General features: G+C 37.2%; 1 protein-coding gene across 1 annotated transcript; it reads left to right on the top strand.

Annotated features, from left to right (window-relative positions):
* Positions 1-3,229: 3,229 nt before the first annotated feature.
* LOC306856925 (phosphatidylinositol 5-phosphate 4-kinase type-2 gamma-like) lies at positions 3,230-19,113 on the top strand. The gene is made up of 10 exons (XM_079396481.1): positions 3,230-3,759; positions 3,975-4,072; positions 4,776-4,872; positions 5,959-6,108; positions 7,782-7,928; positions 8,222-8,260; positions 15,359-15,472; positions 17,305-17,569; positions 18,303-18,406; positions 18,610-19,113. Exons 1-10 carry the CDS (start codon positions 3,604-3,606, stop codon positions 18,688-18,690), a joined length of 1,251 nt encoding a protein of 416 aa, XP_079252607.1. The 5' UTR covers positions 3,230-3,603; the 3' UTR covers positions 18,691-19,113.
* Positions 19,114-20,726: the final 1,613 nt, after the last annotated feature.

Genomic DNA, 20,726 nt, shown 5'->3' with positions numbered 1-20,726 from the left:
CAAACTGTTGTAATTCCTACACCGTTCACCTGATTTGGATGTAAATACCCTCAAATTAAAGCTGACAGTCTGCAGTTAAATCCATTGTGGTGGTGTATAGAGCCAAAAATGTTAGAATTGTGTCGATGTCCCAATATTTATGGACCTGACTGTATGTATGATGCCTAGTGTTTTAAAAATCTGTTCAGATTTGAAAAGTCATGTAGTGTAATCCAGCCTTTAGAATTAATAGTCGTTTGAAATTTGTAGATATTTTGTATTTCTTGTGCTGAGAATATTTAATTCAACTCATTAACTTCTCATCAAACTGTTCTGTTAATTGGTACAGTATTTTAAATGTTGAAATGTATTTGAAATGTATTTCCTTTCAAATTTGCACTGTTTTACTTCAAAAACTGAATGATTGCATTTTCAGTTTTGTACAGTATATGTAGAGACTTTGTATTTTGTCTTTCAAAATAAAACTTTTAATTTACAATTGTCAGCATCCTTTAACACTATAATTTTTTGTTTTTTAATAACCTGTAAAATAAGAAGTGTTTCTCTGTAGAACGTTTAGGCTAGTATTTTACTTTTAGCACTTTATTGAATGCGTTTGATCATAATAATCTAGGAAAATCTGTGAAAGGATAGTGTTCCTCTGTACACGTTTTAATGATATCACTTTATTTAATTGGTCAGTAAAAAATCCATAAAATAACAATTTTACACTGTTAAAAAAATAAAGAAACGGTCAAATGACTGGCAGTAACAGCTGCCAAACAAAAAACATAAAACTGAAGTAAATAAAAAATGGGACAAACCACGCTCATATTGATGTAATGTGGAATACCATTCATATGCCTTAAATACGGGATGATTCTATGTTAATGTCAAGCCTTGTTTGCAAATATGTGCTAATATTGCCAACTTACAAAATAATGACAGACTGCTGATATTACTGAACTCATAGTGTGAAATATCCCAAAACATTGCTTTTGGTACCATATAAGAGTCATAATTTGCTCAGTCAGTTGTTTGTTCTCTCACTTTTGTGTACATGCAACAGACCCAAGTAAATGTTTAGAGATTTTTCCTCACTGCCTTTTAGCATTAACACCAGGAAGGTTTTAGGTTTCGAAATTGTGCAATATCAGTTTTGTCTTCAGAAGATAAAAGCATAGCAATTTGGGTGGGCCCATGATCTTCCATCTAGCACCACAGTAGAACCAATGTGACATCTACATTAGATATGACAAATCTAACACAAACTATAACAAGCGGTTCATAATGTGTTATGTATAATTAATTATTTGGACATTTAACTCCTCTTCCTTTTGTATTCACAGGTTGATAACAAATGTGGTAATGGCCAGTTTCGATAGGGATGTAATGCAATGTTTGTCCACTGTTGGAGGCTGACAAAAATCAGGTTGACATCAGAACTTAATATAAGATTGACGTCAACCTCTAATGTTGGATAGATGTTGCATTTTTCATTTTCAACCAAAATACAACGTCTCTCCGACGTTGGGGTCCAACGTCAATCTGACGTCATATTGACGTCCGGTGCCTGCTGGGTGGGAGTCATAAAGCTGATATTAATTCAGCTCCATCAAATTGGCTGTGCTTGTTTTACTTTCATATACTTTGAATGTAGGTAATTATTTATATTATTATTATACAATTATCATTTATTTATCTCCTTTGTCAGAATTATGATAATAATGTATGCAAGCAAACAAAATTCAACCTTAGTCAATATTAGGCCAGCTCTGTGCTGGGGGGCTCCTTTAGATGCAGTGGAGGTGGTGAGCGAGAGGAGAATGATGGCCAAGCTATCATCTATGATGGACAATGCTCTCCACCCGATGCATGCCTCAGTAACATCACTGAACAGCTCCTTCAGCAGCAGACTCCTCCATCCACGGTGTCTGAAGGAGAGACGGTTGAATCCTGGTGCAAGCCCACTTTAAACCCCTTTAGGCAGGTGGGGCCCAAATGGGTCTGACATGAATTACCCAGTTAAGACCCTTTACAGGTCCCCCTAAAAGCCCATCTGGGCAATCACAGCTGGCCCCGAAGTGGATACCGGGTGCAAGCCCACTTTAAACCCCTTTGGGCATGTGGGGCCCAAATGGGTCTGTCATGAATTGTCCGGTTAAGACCCACATAAGACCCTTACAGATCCTACTTAAAACCCGCCTGGGCATCCACGGCTGGCCCCCATGTGGATCCCGGGTGCAAGCCCACTTTAAACTCCTTCAGACTGGTGGGACCCAAATGGGTCTGACATGTTTTGCCCAGTTAAGACCCACATAAGACCCTTACAGATCCCACTTAAAACCCATCTGGGCATCCACGGCTGGCCCCCATGTGGATCCCGGGTGCAAACCCACTTTAAACCCCTTTGGGCAAGTGGGGCCCAAATGGGTTTGGCATGAATTGCCCAGTTAGGACCCACATAAGACTCCTACAGATCCCATTTAAAGCCCATCTGGGTAGCCATGTTGCAGAGCCCACTTTGGACCCATTTGGGCAGGTGGGGCCCAAATCGGTCTGACATGAATTGCCCAATTAAGACCCATGCAGTACCCTTACAGGTCCCACTTTTAGTACGTCTGGGCTTCCACGGCTGGCCCCAATGTGGATCTCGGGTGCAAGCCCATATTGGGGCCCACATTTGCCGCCCATGAAGCCCTCATCTGGGCCCCACATGTCATTGCTGGCTGGGTTTACCATGCCTGGATTTATGTTTATTATGTTTGTTTGAATAATGTTTGTGACTGCACCTGGATCCTGCTTTCCCTCGTTTTGAAGCAGCCCTATTACACATAGACACACAATATACTCACAATATATCCTAAACAGCTAATCTCAACTGCTTGATTGTTTAGCCTATATCATCGTAAAATGAAAACTATATTATCGTCTAGCTCTAATATCATGCTTTTCTGTACAATTGCTTTGCAACTATGTGTATTGTAAAAAGCTCTATACAAATACATTTGATGACCTATTTTGAAATATTTTTCACTTTTTTATATTCTTTTGTATATATTAAAAACCATTAACATGCTGCTTCTTGCATGTTTTAGGAATGTTAGAGTTATTTGAGTTAATTGTGCAGACGCTGCAAATTTGCTGCACATAGCTGCACATTTGCCCTATATGCAGTTTAATTCTATTGGCCGGTCACTGCAGCAATGCTAAACACACATTTGACTGTGTCATCAAAACTAACTACCTCATTGGTTACCTCAGCACACACAGTGCACAACAATGCATCTCTTTTGCTCTTTTACCAGCACTGAGCATATGAAGAAAACTCTTATTAATTAAAATTGTTCAATTGCTTTTTTACAATTATTTGTCTAGGAGGGTAAATTCATTACAAGAAAAACTACTCACTTCTGAGGCATGTGACTGTTTTGGATCAAGTTATGACAAGTTTAATTCTCTCGAGTTTCATTTGGAGCAAGTCAGCAGAGCAGTTTATCCTCTACTATATAGGTTCACTGGCTTGCAGTGTTTATATCGTGGAATTTCAAGACATTCATCATCACAACTGAAGTGGCAAGCTGTTGTTTTGGTCTATGATTATCTGGGTACATTTCTGCAAGTATGTCTTCTCCTGGTAAGACAGGGGCAGTTTCAAGCTCAGCGAGAAGACTTTCACGAACAAAAAGCAAGAAAAAACATTTTGTGCATCAAAAAGTGGAGGTATTCTGGGCCAGTGATCCCATCCTGACTGTGTTTATGTGGGGCATCAATCACACGGTATGTTACTGTTTATTCTATATCTGAAAAAAATATGATACACTGTTTTTCTCGTGCTTGAAAATGATATGTTTCTTAGTTGCTAAAGTATAATGCACATTATTTATTCTTGCTATGTCAGTGGGAGAATGGCTTTAATTAATACCAACACCGACATAAAACATTACAAATATTCAGCCTTCCTTAACATTTTAACCTGCATTTAACCTTCGCAGATAAACGACCTCTTTCAAGTGCCTATGCCAGTAATGCTACTTCCAGATGATTTCAAAGCCAACATAAAAATGAAAGTCAACAACCATTTATTCAACAAGTATGTATTCAACATATTTACTATATTTAGCGCAGTTGACTGTCATCATGAACTATTTACCATTGGTTTGGTTTAGTGCCTTGCTGCAGTCCAAAAGTTAGAGATGACAAGATAAGGTTGGCTACATTTATATAGATACATGGCAAATATTTGTTTATTTAGTATGATTAATCTAGACATATCTGGGCTCATAGTCACAGTTTTTTGACAATTTTACATGGCTGTACTTTGAACCGCACAAAGCTTTTTAAAACTCATAATCTGCCCTGGTATGGATTTTGTTTTTATAATGGTGGGGAGGAGGGTTGCTGACAAAACTTGTGACCTCACTGAAATGCAACCTTAGTCACAGTTCTTATTAATTAGCAATCAGACGAGAACAAAATTTTTTTTGTTTATTCAGATATACGTGGCATGCCACTTCAAATGGAGTATTTGTAAATATTCAATGCTATACTGTAATCTTGACCAAAGTCCAGACCAAAAGAACAAGGAGAACAGAACTATAAGCGTTAATACACCCCTAAGGTCTTAAATCACCCAGTGAGCAAATAAATATATAATAAACAAACAAAAAAAAAAATTAAGTTCCCATTTAATATTTTATTAAATAAAATTATTTATTTATTAGTGTTAAGTGGATTTATTAGAATTATTAGAGGTGCTTTTACACTTTTAAAATCCACAATTTGTACATTTTCAGGGAAAACCTCCCTGGACATTTTAAGTTTAAGGAGTACTGCCCGCTGGTGTTCCGGAATCTAAGAGAGCGATTTGGAGTTGAACATCAGGATTATCTGGTATGAATTTTTTGTACAGTTTAAGTCTGATTGCATGAAAAGCTGAAAGATTCCTGTGCAATTTTTGAGCATAGTTCTCTACTGTACTTTAAAAAGTTACATGTCAAAATCAAAAGTTCACACATTACAATTGCTCACACAATATTTTGCTGCGAGTTTGCAAAAGTTGTATTTGCATGGATCATGCCAGGTAGACCTACTATACAAAAGGACATTTTTAGGTCATGTGCTCAACTACATTTGCATGGAGGCTATCATTTGCTTTTATGTTTGCATGAGGCACTTGCCAGTGTATTCTGCATTATGGCCATCTGCTTATAAAATGTGCTTGCTTGCTTTATTTTATTTTATATTTCTTTATATGAATTATTTATATGGAGTTTGTTTTTTATTTGTCACGGCATGCTGCAAGCACCTAGTAGCCCACACATAATCTACATTTTAACCACAGAGCATGTTCTATAAAAAATATAGTATTATTTATTTTCTTTTAATACCTGCATACTCCAGTGGATCAGTATCCCACACCACTTTGTGTTCAATGATTTTGACTCCTTTACCATTGTACTGCTATCCAGCACGATCAGTGGAAGATGCCACTGCCATTGGACTACTCACTCAACCACTTGTAAAGTAAATATCACTAACCCAAACCATTGGTATTAGTGAATATTGTCAGTATATGATTTTCATTTGGGTTCTGTCTCTGCACCTGACAGATACAGTTATGGGAAAGGATGAGGTCTAGATTTTTCCCTGCTTTGTGGCATGTATTTCTTTAAGGTCGATAAGGCCGCTTGAGTTTTGTCCAGGAGAATGAAACAACCAAGGACTACCAGTAGGGTGCCATCCTCAGGGTAAGAGGACAGCAGAATGCCTAGCTCCTCAAGGAAGTTGTCCAGCTTACCTAGAAGTTGATAAATAAGGGATAACGTACATACAGCTGGTTGTTATCACAGAATAAACCCAGACAGAGAGATCAGACCACCGGCACAAAGCGTAGTGGGTCAAGTATCACCCTGATGTGGTGATGCAATGATTTTGAAGAACTATTGTTGTTTCCAAATTTGTCTATGTGTATTTCAGGTTTCTCTTACACGTAGTCCTCCAGCAAAGGATGGCAAGAGTCAGGAAGCGGGATTGGTGTTGGCATCATATGACCGAACACTAATTGTCAAGCAAATCTCTAGTGAGGAGGTGGAGGACATGCACAACTTTCTTTCAGAATACCACCAGGTATTGACTAATGTTTCTTAAGTCAGGATGTTTAATAACAAGTAAATTTTACTTTTGTTAAATGCAGTCTCTTGATTACTCTTAAAGGATTAGTTCATTTAAACGTGAAAATTATGCAATCACATACTAACCCTCATATCATAACACAACTATATAATATTCTTTCTTCCACAAAAAAATAACCTTTTGAATAATGTACTGGTTGCTCTTTTCCATACTATTACAATGATTGGCAATTTATCCTTAAGGTACTGCCTATGGTACATGCACTGTTAAAGGGTTAGTTCACCCAAAAATTAAAATTAGCCTGTGTTTAACTCACCCTCAAAGCATTCTAGGTGTATATGACTTTCTTCTTTCAGACGAATCCAATCGGAATTATATAAAAAATTGTCCTGGCCCTTCCAAGCCTTTCAGTGGGGTAAGCGTATTTTTTGTCAACAGTTCAGAAGATGTGGAATACAATGCACATGCTCCGGGGGGAGGGAATAAGGGCCTCCTGCAGCGAATCCATATTTCAAACGTAATAAACTATTTTTTTCTCACTTCCGGTATCTGTCGTATGACATGGGGGTGAGTAAATTATCAGGAAATGTTAATTCTGGAGTGAACTAATCCTCTAGTCCTGCTCCACACCTACACTTAGCAATTATCTTACTGTTAATAAGCAGCAAATTAGGAGTTTACTGAGGCAAAAGTTGCAGTTTATAGTTAGTTTGTAGTGAGAATTGGACCTTTAAATAAAGTGTGACCAGAACTATTTCCCAAAATCCAAAACTGAAGGGACATACAACAACGTACACTTGTTAAAGCCTGACAAATAGAGGTGTATATAGAATTAAATTATAAATATAGTGTACCTTCCAAACTTTAGCTCCAACCCTGATTAACACATCTGGAACAATCAAGTCTATCTGTGAAGACAGTTATGCCTGTGAAGAAAGCCTGAAGCAACTGAAGTAATGTACCTGTGATGCCCAAGTTGGAAAGAGTGAACATTAGGAATAAATGCTTCTTCCTGTTTAATTCCTTCTTGTCATCTCCAGTGAGGATCCCCACTGTCTGAACATCTTGCCAGTCCTCCTGTTTCTCTGTTTGCTGCATCTCATTGTGTCCTCATGTCCTGTCCTCCAAGGCCTCAGTTTCAATTTTATACTCTGCCCTCTATGTCGCAGTGCTCCATTGGTTCTCATTCTCTTTCATACCTGGCTGCTTTGCTTTTCGGGTTACTTCTCGGCAATCAACCTATAAACTACAGTATAAACTGCTAAACTGATCATTCTCTTTGTCTGGTTTCTTTCTATCCATTTTTGTGACACTGGTTGTCATGATCCTAGTAATCTAAACAAAACAAATTAAATGTCCGGATTCTACATACAACTAAGTAATATGCTGTTTAACACAATCTTTTATTTTCAGAAGTTACATACTAATAAAAATGACTTACCTACTAGCTGGGCTTACAGTAGATGGTTTGAGATAGTCTCACTGTGTCAACCAAGCAACTGATATTAAGATGAACTTGAATGATGTTTGGATGGATAGATTTCTCCAGACACACCAAGCATAAACCAAAGATAAAGCTAGATAAAGAAATTTACCGAAACCAAAACAGGCCAGTACTATTTATTCCCTTTTCTCTCATATTAAAAGGTTTTATTTTTTCACCTCAGCACATCGTAACGTGTCATGGTAGCACACTACTTCCCCAGTTCCTTGGCTTGTACCGTGTAACTGTGGACAATGAAGACACATACCTTTTAGTCATGAGAAATATGTTCAGCCACCGACTAACTATCCACAGGAAATATGACCTCAAGGTAAATAAATTCTTTACTCATTGTCTACATTTTTAATTACTGATTTATTAATTTGTCATTGAGCTATCATGATGAGGAATAAACAGACTTGTTTTGTTATTGTGACTAGACATGTATAAAAGTTATTGCTTTTCAGTCAATTTGCACATTTAAGGCGATCTAGTACATTTAATTACTAATTTATTTAATTATAATTTGTAGCATTACTGTTTCATATTCATGTAGATCAGCTAATATGTTGTAAGCATTATTAATTATTGTTATGCATCTTTATATGGCATTTAATTTTATAGGGGTCACTGGTTTCTCGAGAAGCAAGTGATAAAGAGAAGGTAAGAACACTACAACATAATATCATGTTGTTTGTCCAAAGCATTTACACTTATGTTGCAGATAAACATACTCTGTACTCTTTCTGGAGCAACTTATGTTCAGTTCCCAGGGAATGCATGTAAAATGTATACATGAACAAGTATCTGACACAATGAAGAATCTGGGGCATGTTTAAAATTATCATAAATGTTATCATAGGACAATCTCCTAAATCTTCCTACAAATTTTTGGTAGAGTGTGCAGACTTTCTTCAAGTGTTCTACCTTTTGAAATTTTTGTCTACGTACCTCATTTGGACTGATTTAAAGCCGAGGTGAATTCCTGGCTATTCTTGCGCTGAGGAATAACCAGTGACCTTTTCAACTGAATTGTGTGCTCAGACCTTGCTCAAGGATAAGCTGCATTACAGCTTACAGGGTCTGTGGGTTTTGCAGGGGAGTTATTAGGCACATTTTAAGCGGATAACCTCTGCCACCAAGGAAACAAAGAATGCAGATAAGAGAATAAAAATGTCTTAATTCTATCATTTGCACAATTGAACAATAGTCGCAATAGCCCTGACTTCTCTTTGAAAGGGTTCTGTAGCAAGCAACCATACAGGGGCATTGCGTCTGGGTATGCAGGTGCTTATGGGCCTGGGCAGATTGGGGACCCGCCGAGCCAAGGGGGAACTTTTAATTGAAACGAGGGAATGACTAGAGCCTTGCGCGAGACTGGCCAGGCCCTTGTCCGACAGTTTATCAGAATTACCGGCCCAAGTCTTCCCCATTACAGCTGCTGTTTCAGCCATTAAAATAGTTCATTTTTTCCGTTTGTTAAATTCAAGGTTTTGTTTTTTAAAGTTCCAAGCGGCACATGAACTTCATTTGCTCAACCACAGGCTGAACTGGCCTTAAAAATTATGCTAAAAATGCAAATTCGCTCTCTGCCTGCAGGTGGCGCTTATGTAACAGGCAATACAGTGTTTCCTGGGTTACCGATGTCAACAGAGCTGCACATATGAACATTATTAATATACATCGTTCAGAGGCAAGATGAAAGGATAATGCCAACTTTTCTAAAGACAGTTCCCCTCAGAGATACATTCATATAAACTCCTAACCCCAAATGTATCGCGATATGTTCGGCATCTCAACAAATATGGGCGTTGAATCATCCCATATTTGAATCAATTTTCAACCAGCTCGCAGTGCATCATTACATCTCTAGCCTGTTAACGTCCTGTTGTTTACAGACATTGCATTTTGGTTGAAAATGAAAATCGGGTTGACGTCAGTATTTGTCATCAATATACATCAATCTGACATTGACTTAACATTGGATTTTGGTTACACAACCTAAAAACAACAAAATATCAACATCAGCTGATGTCGGTATTGGACATCAATTTAACATTGACATTAGATGTTGAATTTACATTGAATTTTGGTCACCCTACGTCACAACCGAAATTCAACCAAATATCAACGTCTTATGATGTTGTGTGCCTGCTGGGTTATGAAATGCAAAGGTGAAGTGGGGAGGGGGGGACTGATCTTTAAATAGGCGGGGCAAAATACTGCATTACTCCATCTATAGCGCGTTGTGATTGGGTGGTTTACACTGTCAATACAGGAGACAAACCAATGGGCCACTGGCTGCTCGCTGTCCCTGCATGATGGTCCTTGATAAAAAACAAAAACAAAAAAAACAAGTGCATCGGCCCACCGGGAAAATGCCCGGTATGCCCGATTACCAATCCTGCCCTGCCAAGCGACCAGCTGCAGACAGTGAGTTGAGCATATGTTTGATCAATTTAACCTTCTCAAATCAACACAACTTGCCTAAAATAAAATCTATAGAAATAAAACACTTGCACTTCAAAATATTAAAGGGGTCATATGATGTTGCTAAAAATAACATTATTTTGTGTATTTGGTGTAATGCAATGTGTTTACGCAGTTAAAAAAACACATTTTCCACATACTGTACATTAACGTTGCTCCTCTATGCTCCGCCTTTCTGAAACGCATAGATTTTTAAAAAGCTCATCGTTCTAAGAAGCGAGGTGTGCCCTGATTGGCCAGCTATCCGGTGTGTCATGATTGGCCGAATACCTCAAGTGTGTGACGGAAATGTTACGCCGCTTCCCATGTTGTGATGCCGGGAACCGGCCTTTTTACAGTCTATGGTCCTAGCGTGATGAGACTAAAACAATAAAACCCGCGATAAACAAGGCATTTGTTGCATTCAGTGAGGACATAATTACTGATTATAATGGCTCATACGGTCTTTTTACGCGTTGCGCCGCACCGTCTAAACATAACACCATGACTGCATTTGTGATCATAGAAACGACATAAAGCACTACTCTGCACTGCTCAAAACTCGCATTTGAATAGTCAGTGGCAAATTCTTTAAATATCAAAACGTACTTACAGGCTGTGAGTCAGAAGCGCCAGACTGTCCTTGCAAAGTTGGAATTGCTGTTCTTAGTCATTCATAGTGTTCACATTGTAGGCTACTCTTCCAGGTTCAGGAAATAGTCCTCCGTAAAATGTGCTGCATACACTCGAATATTTGTGTTGTACTGTTCTGAAACAGTGTTGTAAATATAACTTAACCACTGATTTCTAGTTGTGTACTTCATTTGGAGGCTCAAACAAAGTAGTTTCGCTTTCACAATGAAATACACAGCGTCTCCATGACATGGCGTCAGCAACAACAGTGCTAGAGCGAGAATACAAGTTACGCCTTCTTTCATTGCGTATACATTTGGGCAGTGTTATGCAAACCTTCTTGAAGGTGCCCGTGCGATCACTTGTGGGGGTTTTTCTTAATAAGAGTGGAAACTTAAAATACAACATCATTCGGAACTGGAAAGGGTCTACTTTTATTTGCGTGCTCTCACAATATCAACAAAATATTGTGCTTTTGTAAAATAAAGAAAACAATCAGGATGCGCTTTCTGCAGTCTCGATCTTGAGCAGCAGCGCTTCACAAAAATGAACCGAAACTCAGCTAATACTTGCCTCACAGACATGATAAATATATCTATAGAACTCTATGAATTACTATTTTAAAATTAAATAATTTAAATTGAAAACAAATACTCTTTCATTATGTAATCGTTAAAGATGCATTTCTCTCTAAAGGCACGTCCAATGAGGAGATGCCGAGTCTAAAACACTAGTTTATTAATAAATAAATCAAATATCTCCTTACTATTTTTTTTGTTGTTGTTAGTTTTTTATTTGTTGTTTTGTTTTTTGTTTTGGGCGCTGTGTCAAGATTGTGTTTGCATGCAGTACAAATAGTCTACGGCAGCATTTTAGCACCACGTTGAAAAACAAATAACTAAATAAGATTAACATCATAATATTTTAAGAATGAAGTCAAAATTACGATAATAAAATCATGTTATATTGCGTGAAGTTAATGTGAAAATTCCACCTATACTCCACCAAAATAAAAGTCATTCTTCACATTTAACATGAAAAACAGCAATAAAATGTTGCTTATTAACTTTTTCAAACTCTGATTGATCAATTTCATGAGGCATTCATTTGTATTAAATTGTTCTGATTTTTTTTCAACATGCATTCAAATATTTATTCATGTTAATTTCGTGCTGCAAATATTAAAGAGGAAACTATTATTGATTCACATGCTGCTTGAACTGAGACGAATATAGCCAAGTTATCTCACTACAAATTACAGAGTGTAAAAACACATTTATTGATTGTATTTTATCTTAAAATTGACAAGAAGGCTGAGATTTTGTGTCATAATAAAAGTAACAAAGCTTATTGTGATAACTGGCTTGCGTGCTACAAATAATGAATGGACTTGAAAATGTTAAATATTATTTCCAAGCATTTATACCATAATTAAAACCACTTGTGAATAGTCACGTAATGAAAAATCTAAGCAATATTGGAAAACACGCCCTCTGCATAATGCATGGTAGGCAAGCTTATAAACAAATATGCCATTCATTAACATAAATTAATTACTGGATCAATTAATTTCAAACAGCCTATTTATACATTCTCACAATCACAGTAGTAATCAGAATCAGAATCAGAATGAGCTTTATTGGCCAAGTATGTTTACACATACAAGGAATTTGTACTCCACTTGTGCAAACTGGTCAAGTTCTCCCATATTAAAAAGTTTCCTCCGCATTACTCTCCACAATTTTTCAATTAGATCTAGACTCCTAGCCACTTCAGAACAGTTTTTTTGACCTGATTTCATGCCATGCACACCTTACGGTCAGAGTTAGGGTTATCTTACCTCACCTTATCATCTTACCTTATAAAAGTAATTCTAAGATAGAATTTTATGCATGTGTGTATGCATGTGAGCCTGTTAATCAATATTACAGCACCACCATGAGGTTGAATTATGCAAGAAAGCTATTCCTCTGCCAAAAACAAAAATGTGTTCAACAATTAGAATAAGCCAATGCTATACCACCTAGAATTTGCCTCACTACTGATATCTTTAATTTGGTTCCATCTGTCCACAGTTTCATTTAATGAATCCTGGTCATTTTTTGTCTAGTCAAGTCAAGTCCCTTTATTTCTAGCGCTTTATACAATACAATGTCAAAGTAGCTTCACAAAGATAAATAGGAAATAAAATAAGCAATTATATAGCTACAGTACAGATTCTGCAGTAAACAGCTTTAGAAGACAATAGTGTCAGTATTTAGCTCAAGATCAATAACATTTAATTGTGTTAGCTAGAGGAAGTCAATTTAGCTGAAGTCAATTCAATATCACTGTCGATGTTGCAAGATGTGATTCAGCTGTAAAGAAGCTCTACAGAAAACAATAGTGCCATCATCAATTTAATTCAGTTCATCCAGCGATGTCAGTCAATGTGGTCATATTGATAAATTACTGAAAGTTACAGAGGTGGCCAAAATGATCAGAACACTAGTATTTTCACCAGCTCAAACATGATCAGTTATTTAGTCAGTTATTTCTATAATTTGCTGAAATGTGTCAGTAGGAAATATCAGTTTACATTCCCAAACATTCATTTTACCATTAATTGTAATAATCCAGTGAGACTTTTGTCTGACAGCAGCCAGCGCTCCACACAGAGATCTGATCTGATCATCATCAGTCTGTCTGGAATGACATGAAGAAACAGAACAAACTGAGACAGACTAAATCCAGAAGAACTGTGGCAACGTCTCCAAGATGCTTCAAGAAAGCTACCTGCAAAGATCCCAGAAAAACCAGGGCAAAAGCTGCTTTAAACACAAAGGATGCTCACACCAAATGTTGATTTAGTTAATAGAAGTTAATTGATGAAGAAACATTTTGACAGCATTTTTACACAAGTACCTAAAACTTTTAACAGTACTGAAGCGTTGCCACAGTTCTTCTGTCTCTAGTCTGTTTCTTCATGTGATTCCAGACAGACTGGATGATGATCAGTTCAGATCTCCGTGTGGAGCACAAAAATCTCACTGGATTATTACAATTAATGGCAAAATGAATGTTTGGAAATATGAAACTGATATTTCCTACTGACACACTACAGCAAAAGATAGAAATAACTGATTAAACCCATGTATATGTGGTGTGTAAATACTAAATACTAGTGTTCTGATTATATTGGCCACCACTGTAAGTGTATTTCCATCCCCAGCTAAGCAAACAGTGTAGGCCGTGTAGTCTCTACAAATGAGCTGATGAGCTGAATCATGTGATTAGTTTAATGTTGGTGTGTCTTCAGGAACAGGGTAGGGAAACACTATTGTAGACAATGCCAAATGCATTGTTTCCCTTGTTACAAAGCTCACAATTTTAGCAATAATGACTTCAGGTTTGTGCTTGAAGTCATTGGCAAAAAAATGAAAATGGTTGTTGCTCACTGTACAGTTCATGGAGAGCACCTCATTAGTTTGTGGCCATCGTTCACAGACATTTGGCTGTGTATCTGTCAGCAGACAGAAGTGTTCAACATAAACTCAACTATTGATGAATATTTTTTTGAGAGTTCTGTAGCACTATAATACCATTCTTTGTTGTTATAAACATACACAAGCCTGTGAGTCTTAGCAGTCAGTGTTGTGTCTCTGCTCAGTAGCAGTGTAGTAGCAACAATCCTTCATAATTCTTTCGAGCAAGGAAAGGTTTACTGAAAGTTCTTGCATAATACAGACAAACAAACTCCAGTTCTTACATTCTTAAAGGAAACACCCATTCTTAAAGACTCTAAAACAGAGCAAACCATTACAGAACAAAACAAGGGGGTTCTCAACAAATGTACATAGACAGCATAACCCTAGACATATTGAATAATATCTGCTTATATGTTTCTGCATTTAGTGTTACATTTTTAATTACGCAAATTATGACTCTTACAGGTTAACCCGTGCATTTAAATGGCGTGTCCAGCTTTTTTAGCCATTTTCTGTTCAAACAAACACGCATCTTATGCTGGGCAGTCAGATGGTGTTGAATACATTCTAGTTTATTGTCTGTGACGTGTGCATTGGAAAGCAATATTGTCAGCCTTTAGCCTAACTCAGATATATCTACACTTGTCACATTTTCTCTTGCGTTGCTTTTGACTTCGTATTTTCTCACACCGTGTTGGAAATCTTGTTTTTGTGAAATCTCAAAAGGAATCCTAAAGTGCATGGTAAATCTTGCCTTTGTCTCCCAACCATATTACGATGTATATTACAAATATACATTTCTCTTATCTTTTATTATATGTAAATTGTGTGACTAAACAACTTGGCTGTCAGACATTGTTTTGGTGACTTTTAGAGTTACTTCTATACCGTATTAATTTTCCACATTATCTTGTTGCAGAGGCATAAAATGTTGGATCCTTCATGTATTTCTTGAAGAAATTATGTTTACATGTGATCACTACAACTTGATGTTTTTTTCTTATGAATATTACATCTTTTTTCTTGCTGACATCTAAAAGAGTTTTGTCTTCTAATGAAGTATTTGCAGCATTGTATTAACTTGTACTTGTATTGTATGCGATATGCTTCTCAGTTATAAACTGAAATGGTTTTCTCAAAATGTAAAATTTGTTCTTGAATATAATTGTTTGAAAATCATTTGGAAACCCAGGTGAAGGAACTGCCAACCTTCAAGGATGTAGATTTCAGAAATAACATGCAGCGAGTGTATATCAGTGAAGAGGAGAAAGAAAAGCTTTTGGATAAACTGAACAGGGACGTAGAGGTGAGATGATTCACATATTATTACATTCGGCTCAAATGTACTGTTAACTATACTGCGTTACGTGTGAATATTTCTTTATAGTTTTTACCCGCTTTCAAACTGAGAAGCCAAGGTCATTCTTATACCCAATAAACCTTTTCACTTTCTTTTTCTCTGAAAACACGAGAAAGCATGTCTCAGTGTCCAAAACCTTAAGGAACATTTTCATCTGCAAATAGTAGTTTTTCATATGTTTCATATCAGACTATTTTTCGATTAGATTATGTATACAAATATGAAATTGTACCCTATATGCTGTATGCCCTCTTACATTAAGCAGAGGAGGAAATATTTTTTGTATTGCACATGATAGTATGTTCTGCTCAATTAACGCTACCTATATTATTTGCTATTGAAGAACTAGGGACATACTGAACAGTGGCGGAGCTAGACTTTTAAAACAGGGGTGGCAAAGGGGTGGCAAGGTATTATTTTGGGGGGTCAATAAGTGTTCAATTACACTAAAAATAAATTATTTTCCACAAAATGTATACAGATTAATTAAAGTTGTTTATTTTCCAAAATGTACACAATTATATATGTATTAACTATACAGCAAAAATAGAACAAGTATTCAAAGTGCTCCTTGGACTAATCAAGTCCAGTAGTAAACAAAAACTGAGGTAAACTTGGACCTGTCAAAACAAGGCATGCAGGACAAGGCAGTTGTACACATTCAAATATGTACCACAAGAATAATAATAGAACAACAATACAAAAAAAAAAAAAAACATAGCTCTTTAACACTGACTCTAATGATAAACTTCAAAAGTTGTACTAGGTATGACCTGCATCTACCCAGTGGTATGGTCAAAAAAAGAGAGAGGTTATTGAAGCCCTCGCCCCGCGGCAAATATCCAGATTACATAATTGTGACGAATTTAATCCTTTGTAAATTATCATTTTGTATTGTAAGATTACAGTTAACACCTTTAAATATTACATAAATGTATTATGTATTTTTATTAAACTTAGTGAGTGTATAAATGAGCAGCAAAAAGTAATTCGAAAAAGTAAGCGATTGAGTGAGTGAGGGAGGGAGGGAGAGTGAGTGAGAGTGCGTTCGCGAGCGAGTGTGTGTGACTGTGTGTGTGCGCGCGAGAGTGAGTGTGTGTGTGTGTGAGAGAGAGAGTGCGTGTATGTGAGAGAGTGTATGTGCGAGTGTGTGTGTGTGGGCTATATGAGTGAGCTTGTGTATGTGCGAGTGAATGAGTGTGTGAGACAGCTCGCGATGACTGGTCGGAAAACAACGTGTAGTCTGACATGTTTCTTGTCCACGATGTGACAAAATTTTTAGGAGTCAAAATCGTGTAATCTGACACAGTGACTATCGTAACAGACAAAAAAAAAATCGATTTGAATCGTAAATCGAGTTTTTTAGGGGAAAAAAATCGCCCAGCTCTAATTAATGCTAAGCACTACAGTGCAATGTCTCCCTTACTTCCCGTTAAAACAGTACTATTAAAACAGCAATACGCTCTTCATCGGTCCCGTGTGTGCTGCCGCGATGTTTTGGAGCCGTTTGGAGCACGAAAGAGCTGCGTGTCAGCTTAACCAATGAAAAGTGTAGCAGCAACAGCACGCTGCACTGCGTAAAAGGATGCATTCACGTCCGCTGGGAGATTTGAGAAATGTTCGTAAAAATCAAACAGTGTAATGTTTTCAGCGGGGTGGCAACAGGGGTGGCAAGGACTTCGTCTGGGGTGGCAGTTGCCACCCCAACTAGCCCTCTGGCTCCGCCACTGATACTGAAACTAACAGTCTGTTTGTATATCTGTATGTGTTTTGGCAAGTTTCTTGTGCGTTTGAAGATCATGGACTACAGCCTGCTGCTGGGCATTCATGATGTCGGGAGGGCAGAGCAAGAGGAAGCGGAAGAAATGAAAGACTCTTTAAGTGAAGAGGAGGAGGATTCAGAGAATGACCTATCCTTTATGGCTGTGGGGTCTGTTGGCACTTCCCCTGAGGGCATTGCAGGGTACATGAGCTCTTATAAACCTCTTGGTCCAGGAGAGTTTGACCCTTACGTTGATGTGTATGCCATCCAGAGTGCAGTTGGTGAGTCACATTCCAGTCTCAACACTGTAAATAAGTTTAATAGGTCAGCATTATTTGCATGTCAAGCTGTTCATGAAAACATTCAAAGAAATAATAGATCATGATAATTCATGCAAACTGAATAAAGCATAAATAAGTTTGGTAAGTTGTGGAACTTAAGTTGTTGTTTGGGAAGTTGTGGCCTAATGGTTAGAGAGTCGGACTCGTAATCCAAAGGTTGCGGGTTCGAGTCTCGGGCCGGCAGGGATTGTAGGTGGGGGGAGTGAATGTCCAGCGCTCTCTCCACCCTCAATACCACGACTGAGGTGCCCTTGAGCAAGGCACCGAACCCCTAACTGCTCCCCGGGCGCTGCAGCATAAATGGCTGCCCACTGCTCCGGGTGTGTGTTCACGGTGTGTGTGTGCAGTATGGATGGGTTAAATGCAGAGCACGAATTCCGAGTATGGGTCACCATACTTGGCCGTATGTCACTTCACTTTAGAGATACCATTCTCAACTTTTCTATAATCTTGAACCCATAAATCTTTTCATGAAGGTAATTATGAAGTGCTTTTAGTTTGTTGTTTTTTCATTCCTCCCAAAAAAATGTCCTTTACTAATTTTGTGTTCATTTTAAATGCCTGATGGATTTCGATGCAGATTCAGACTTGTTATCAAAGTGCATATCCTTTGAATGTTTTTAAATCCTTACATTTAATTTTTTATTCTTGTGTTTGTCTCTCCTTAATCTAGGTGCCCCACACAGAGAGGTATACTTCATGGGTCTCATAAACATTCTGAGCCAGTATGATACCAAGAAGAAAGCAGCGCACGCAGCAAAAACAGTCAAGCATGGAGTAAGTGACACTTTATGAATGGGCAACTGAGGTTTTATTGTGTAGTTATTTGAATATATGCTTTTTACACTTTTATTGTCAAAAGATTAAACTGAGCTGTAAATACTCTTATCGTTATTATTATTATCGGTATTGCATGTTACAATTTCTTTTAGTTCTGTTTTGCATTTTTCATTTTGCATTTTTTTTCTTTCAATTTAAAGGCTGGGGCTGAAATCTCTACAGTTCATCCTGAACAGTACGCCAAACGGTTTCGAGAATTCGTTGCAAACATCTTTGCCTAATTGACAGCATTTTAAATATATTCTTCCAAATCTAGTGGACAAAAAAAAAAAAAAACATTGATTTGGAGCTGGTGGTTTTTACGATTTCCTGATAATTAAATTATTTGAAAAGCATTATGTAATTATTAAAATGTTTAGCATTTTATGAATGATAAAAAAAATTCATAAAATCATGATCAATTGTCATGAATTGTACTTTAAAACTCTGATTTGCAATAAAAATGTAATAATGCAAATATAAAATTTGTACAATAAAACTGACTCCTGATATGGTCCAAGAAATGGATGTGCAGTCATACTGTGAAACATTACAATTTAAATAGTTTAAAATGTCACATTTTAGTCTGCAGGTTTTTCAAATAGTGAATATTTTAATTATTTGCATTTTCACAAAATAAATATGAAAGCTTATGTTTGTCATTTAACCCTTTTTGACTTTTTGATGTACTGCTCATATTATAGTCTTGAGTGTCCATCCAGTAAAATGGTTTTACTCTGTAGTTCCAAACTTCCACGAAGCAAATCTGCCCTTAATACTGTACTTTTCTTGTTCTCCCACTTATCATCTTTTCACTGACTATTACACAATTACTGGTCAGTCTCCAAGAGTATGTTTTTGGCACAGTACTGGAGAGAGTGGTTCCCTCTCAGCTACAGAATCACTTTTTTCTTATGTCAGGCGTTCATCCCCTCTACAGCACTGAGATGCATTATTACAATATTAAACAAAACAGAACATTCATAAATGCAGCAGATATTATTAATGTTCTTAATGAGCATTCAATGTAACAACATAATTCAAGATAAAGGACTCTGATTCAACAAGGAATATCAGAAGGCCAAGTCCTGACTGTGGACCAGAGGAGGAGCTGGCGGTGGAGGACATTAATTAGCTCATATGATAAAGCTGCTTAGTAATACTGAATATATATATATATATATACAGTCATGGCCAAAAATATTTAAAAATAAAAATAAAATAAAAATCACAAAAGTCTAAGCTTTCGTTGGAGAATAAGAATTTAAAATGGGGGGAAATATCATTATGAAATAAATGTTTTTTTTCTCAAATACATGTTGGACACAATTACTGGTACCCCTAGAAATTCTTATGAGTAAAATATATCTGAAATATATTCCCATTCATATTCACAATTTTGAGCACACCAGTGTGATTATGAACATGAAATTATCCAGCCATGGCTTTCTGTTTCACAGAAATATAAATAGGAGGGAAAACCAAGCCCAAATTCCCTTAGTCATCCATCACAATGAGAAAAACGAAAGAATATATTTCTGATGTGCAGCAAAAGATAACTGAGCTTCACAAATTAGTGAAGTGGCTTTAAGAAAAGAGCTAGAGCAGTGAAAATTCCAATTTCCACCATCAGGGCAATAATTAAGAATTTCCAATCAACATAAAATGTTACGAAGAACTGCCTGGAAGAGGATGTGTGTCTATATCGTCCTAATGCATGGTGAGGAGGAGAGTTTGAGTGGCTAAAGACTCTCCAAGGACCACAGCTGGAGAATTGCAGAAAATACATTTGAAGGAAAGCTTTTCCTTCAAATGCCTCCGCCGACCAGTATGCGGAGGTTAAGAGGGAGATCCTCGCCCGCGTGGGATTATCCCCTATCTGTGCCGCTCAGTACTTCCACGAGTGCGAATATAAGTCCCGTCTGCCAGCCCGTGCCCAGGCCGCCGAACTCACGTGACTTGCGCAACATTGGCTGTTGGAGGGGGCGTCATCAGCCAGTCAGGTGGTGGAACGCATGGTGAAAGGTGAAAGTGGGGCAAAATCAATGTAAATAAAAATGTTATTTATGTTATAATATGCAATTATTGGTACCCCTAGAAATTCTTCCATTGAAAATATCTCTGAAGTATATTCCCAATCATGTTAACTTTTTTTTTTTTTTTTTTTTTTTTTTTTATCACACCAGGGTGACTAGGAACGTGAAATTATCCAGCCTTAGCCTCCTGTTTCACATATTGTTCACATGAAGGAACGCAAAGGCCAAATACCCTTTATCGT

Source organism: Barbus barbus (genome assembly GCF_936440315.1).
Source record: "Barbus barbus genome assembly, chromosome: 37".
Classification (NCBI taxonomy): domain Eukaryota; kingdom Metazoa; phylum Chordata; class Actinopteri; order Cypriniformes; family Cyprinidae; genus Barbus; species Barbus barbus.
Note: the sequence above shows the minus strand (reverse complement) of the source record. Positions and strands in the feature narration are given on the sequence as shown.

Coding starts and splice junctions, on each gene's coding strand:
- LOC306856925 (XM_079396481.1), top strand. CDS start 3,604: ATGTCTTCTCCTGGTAAGACAGGGGCAGTTTCAAGCTCAGCGAGAAGA. Junction 4,873..5,958: donor TTGAACATCAGGATTATCTG/GTATGAATTTTT, acceptor TGTGTATTTCAG/GTTTCTCTTACACGTAGTCC. Junction 18,407..18,609: donor CAAAAACAGTCAAGCATGGA/GTAAGTGACACT, acceptor TTCAATTTAAAG/GCTGGGGCTGAAATCTCTAC.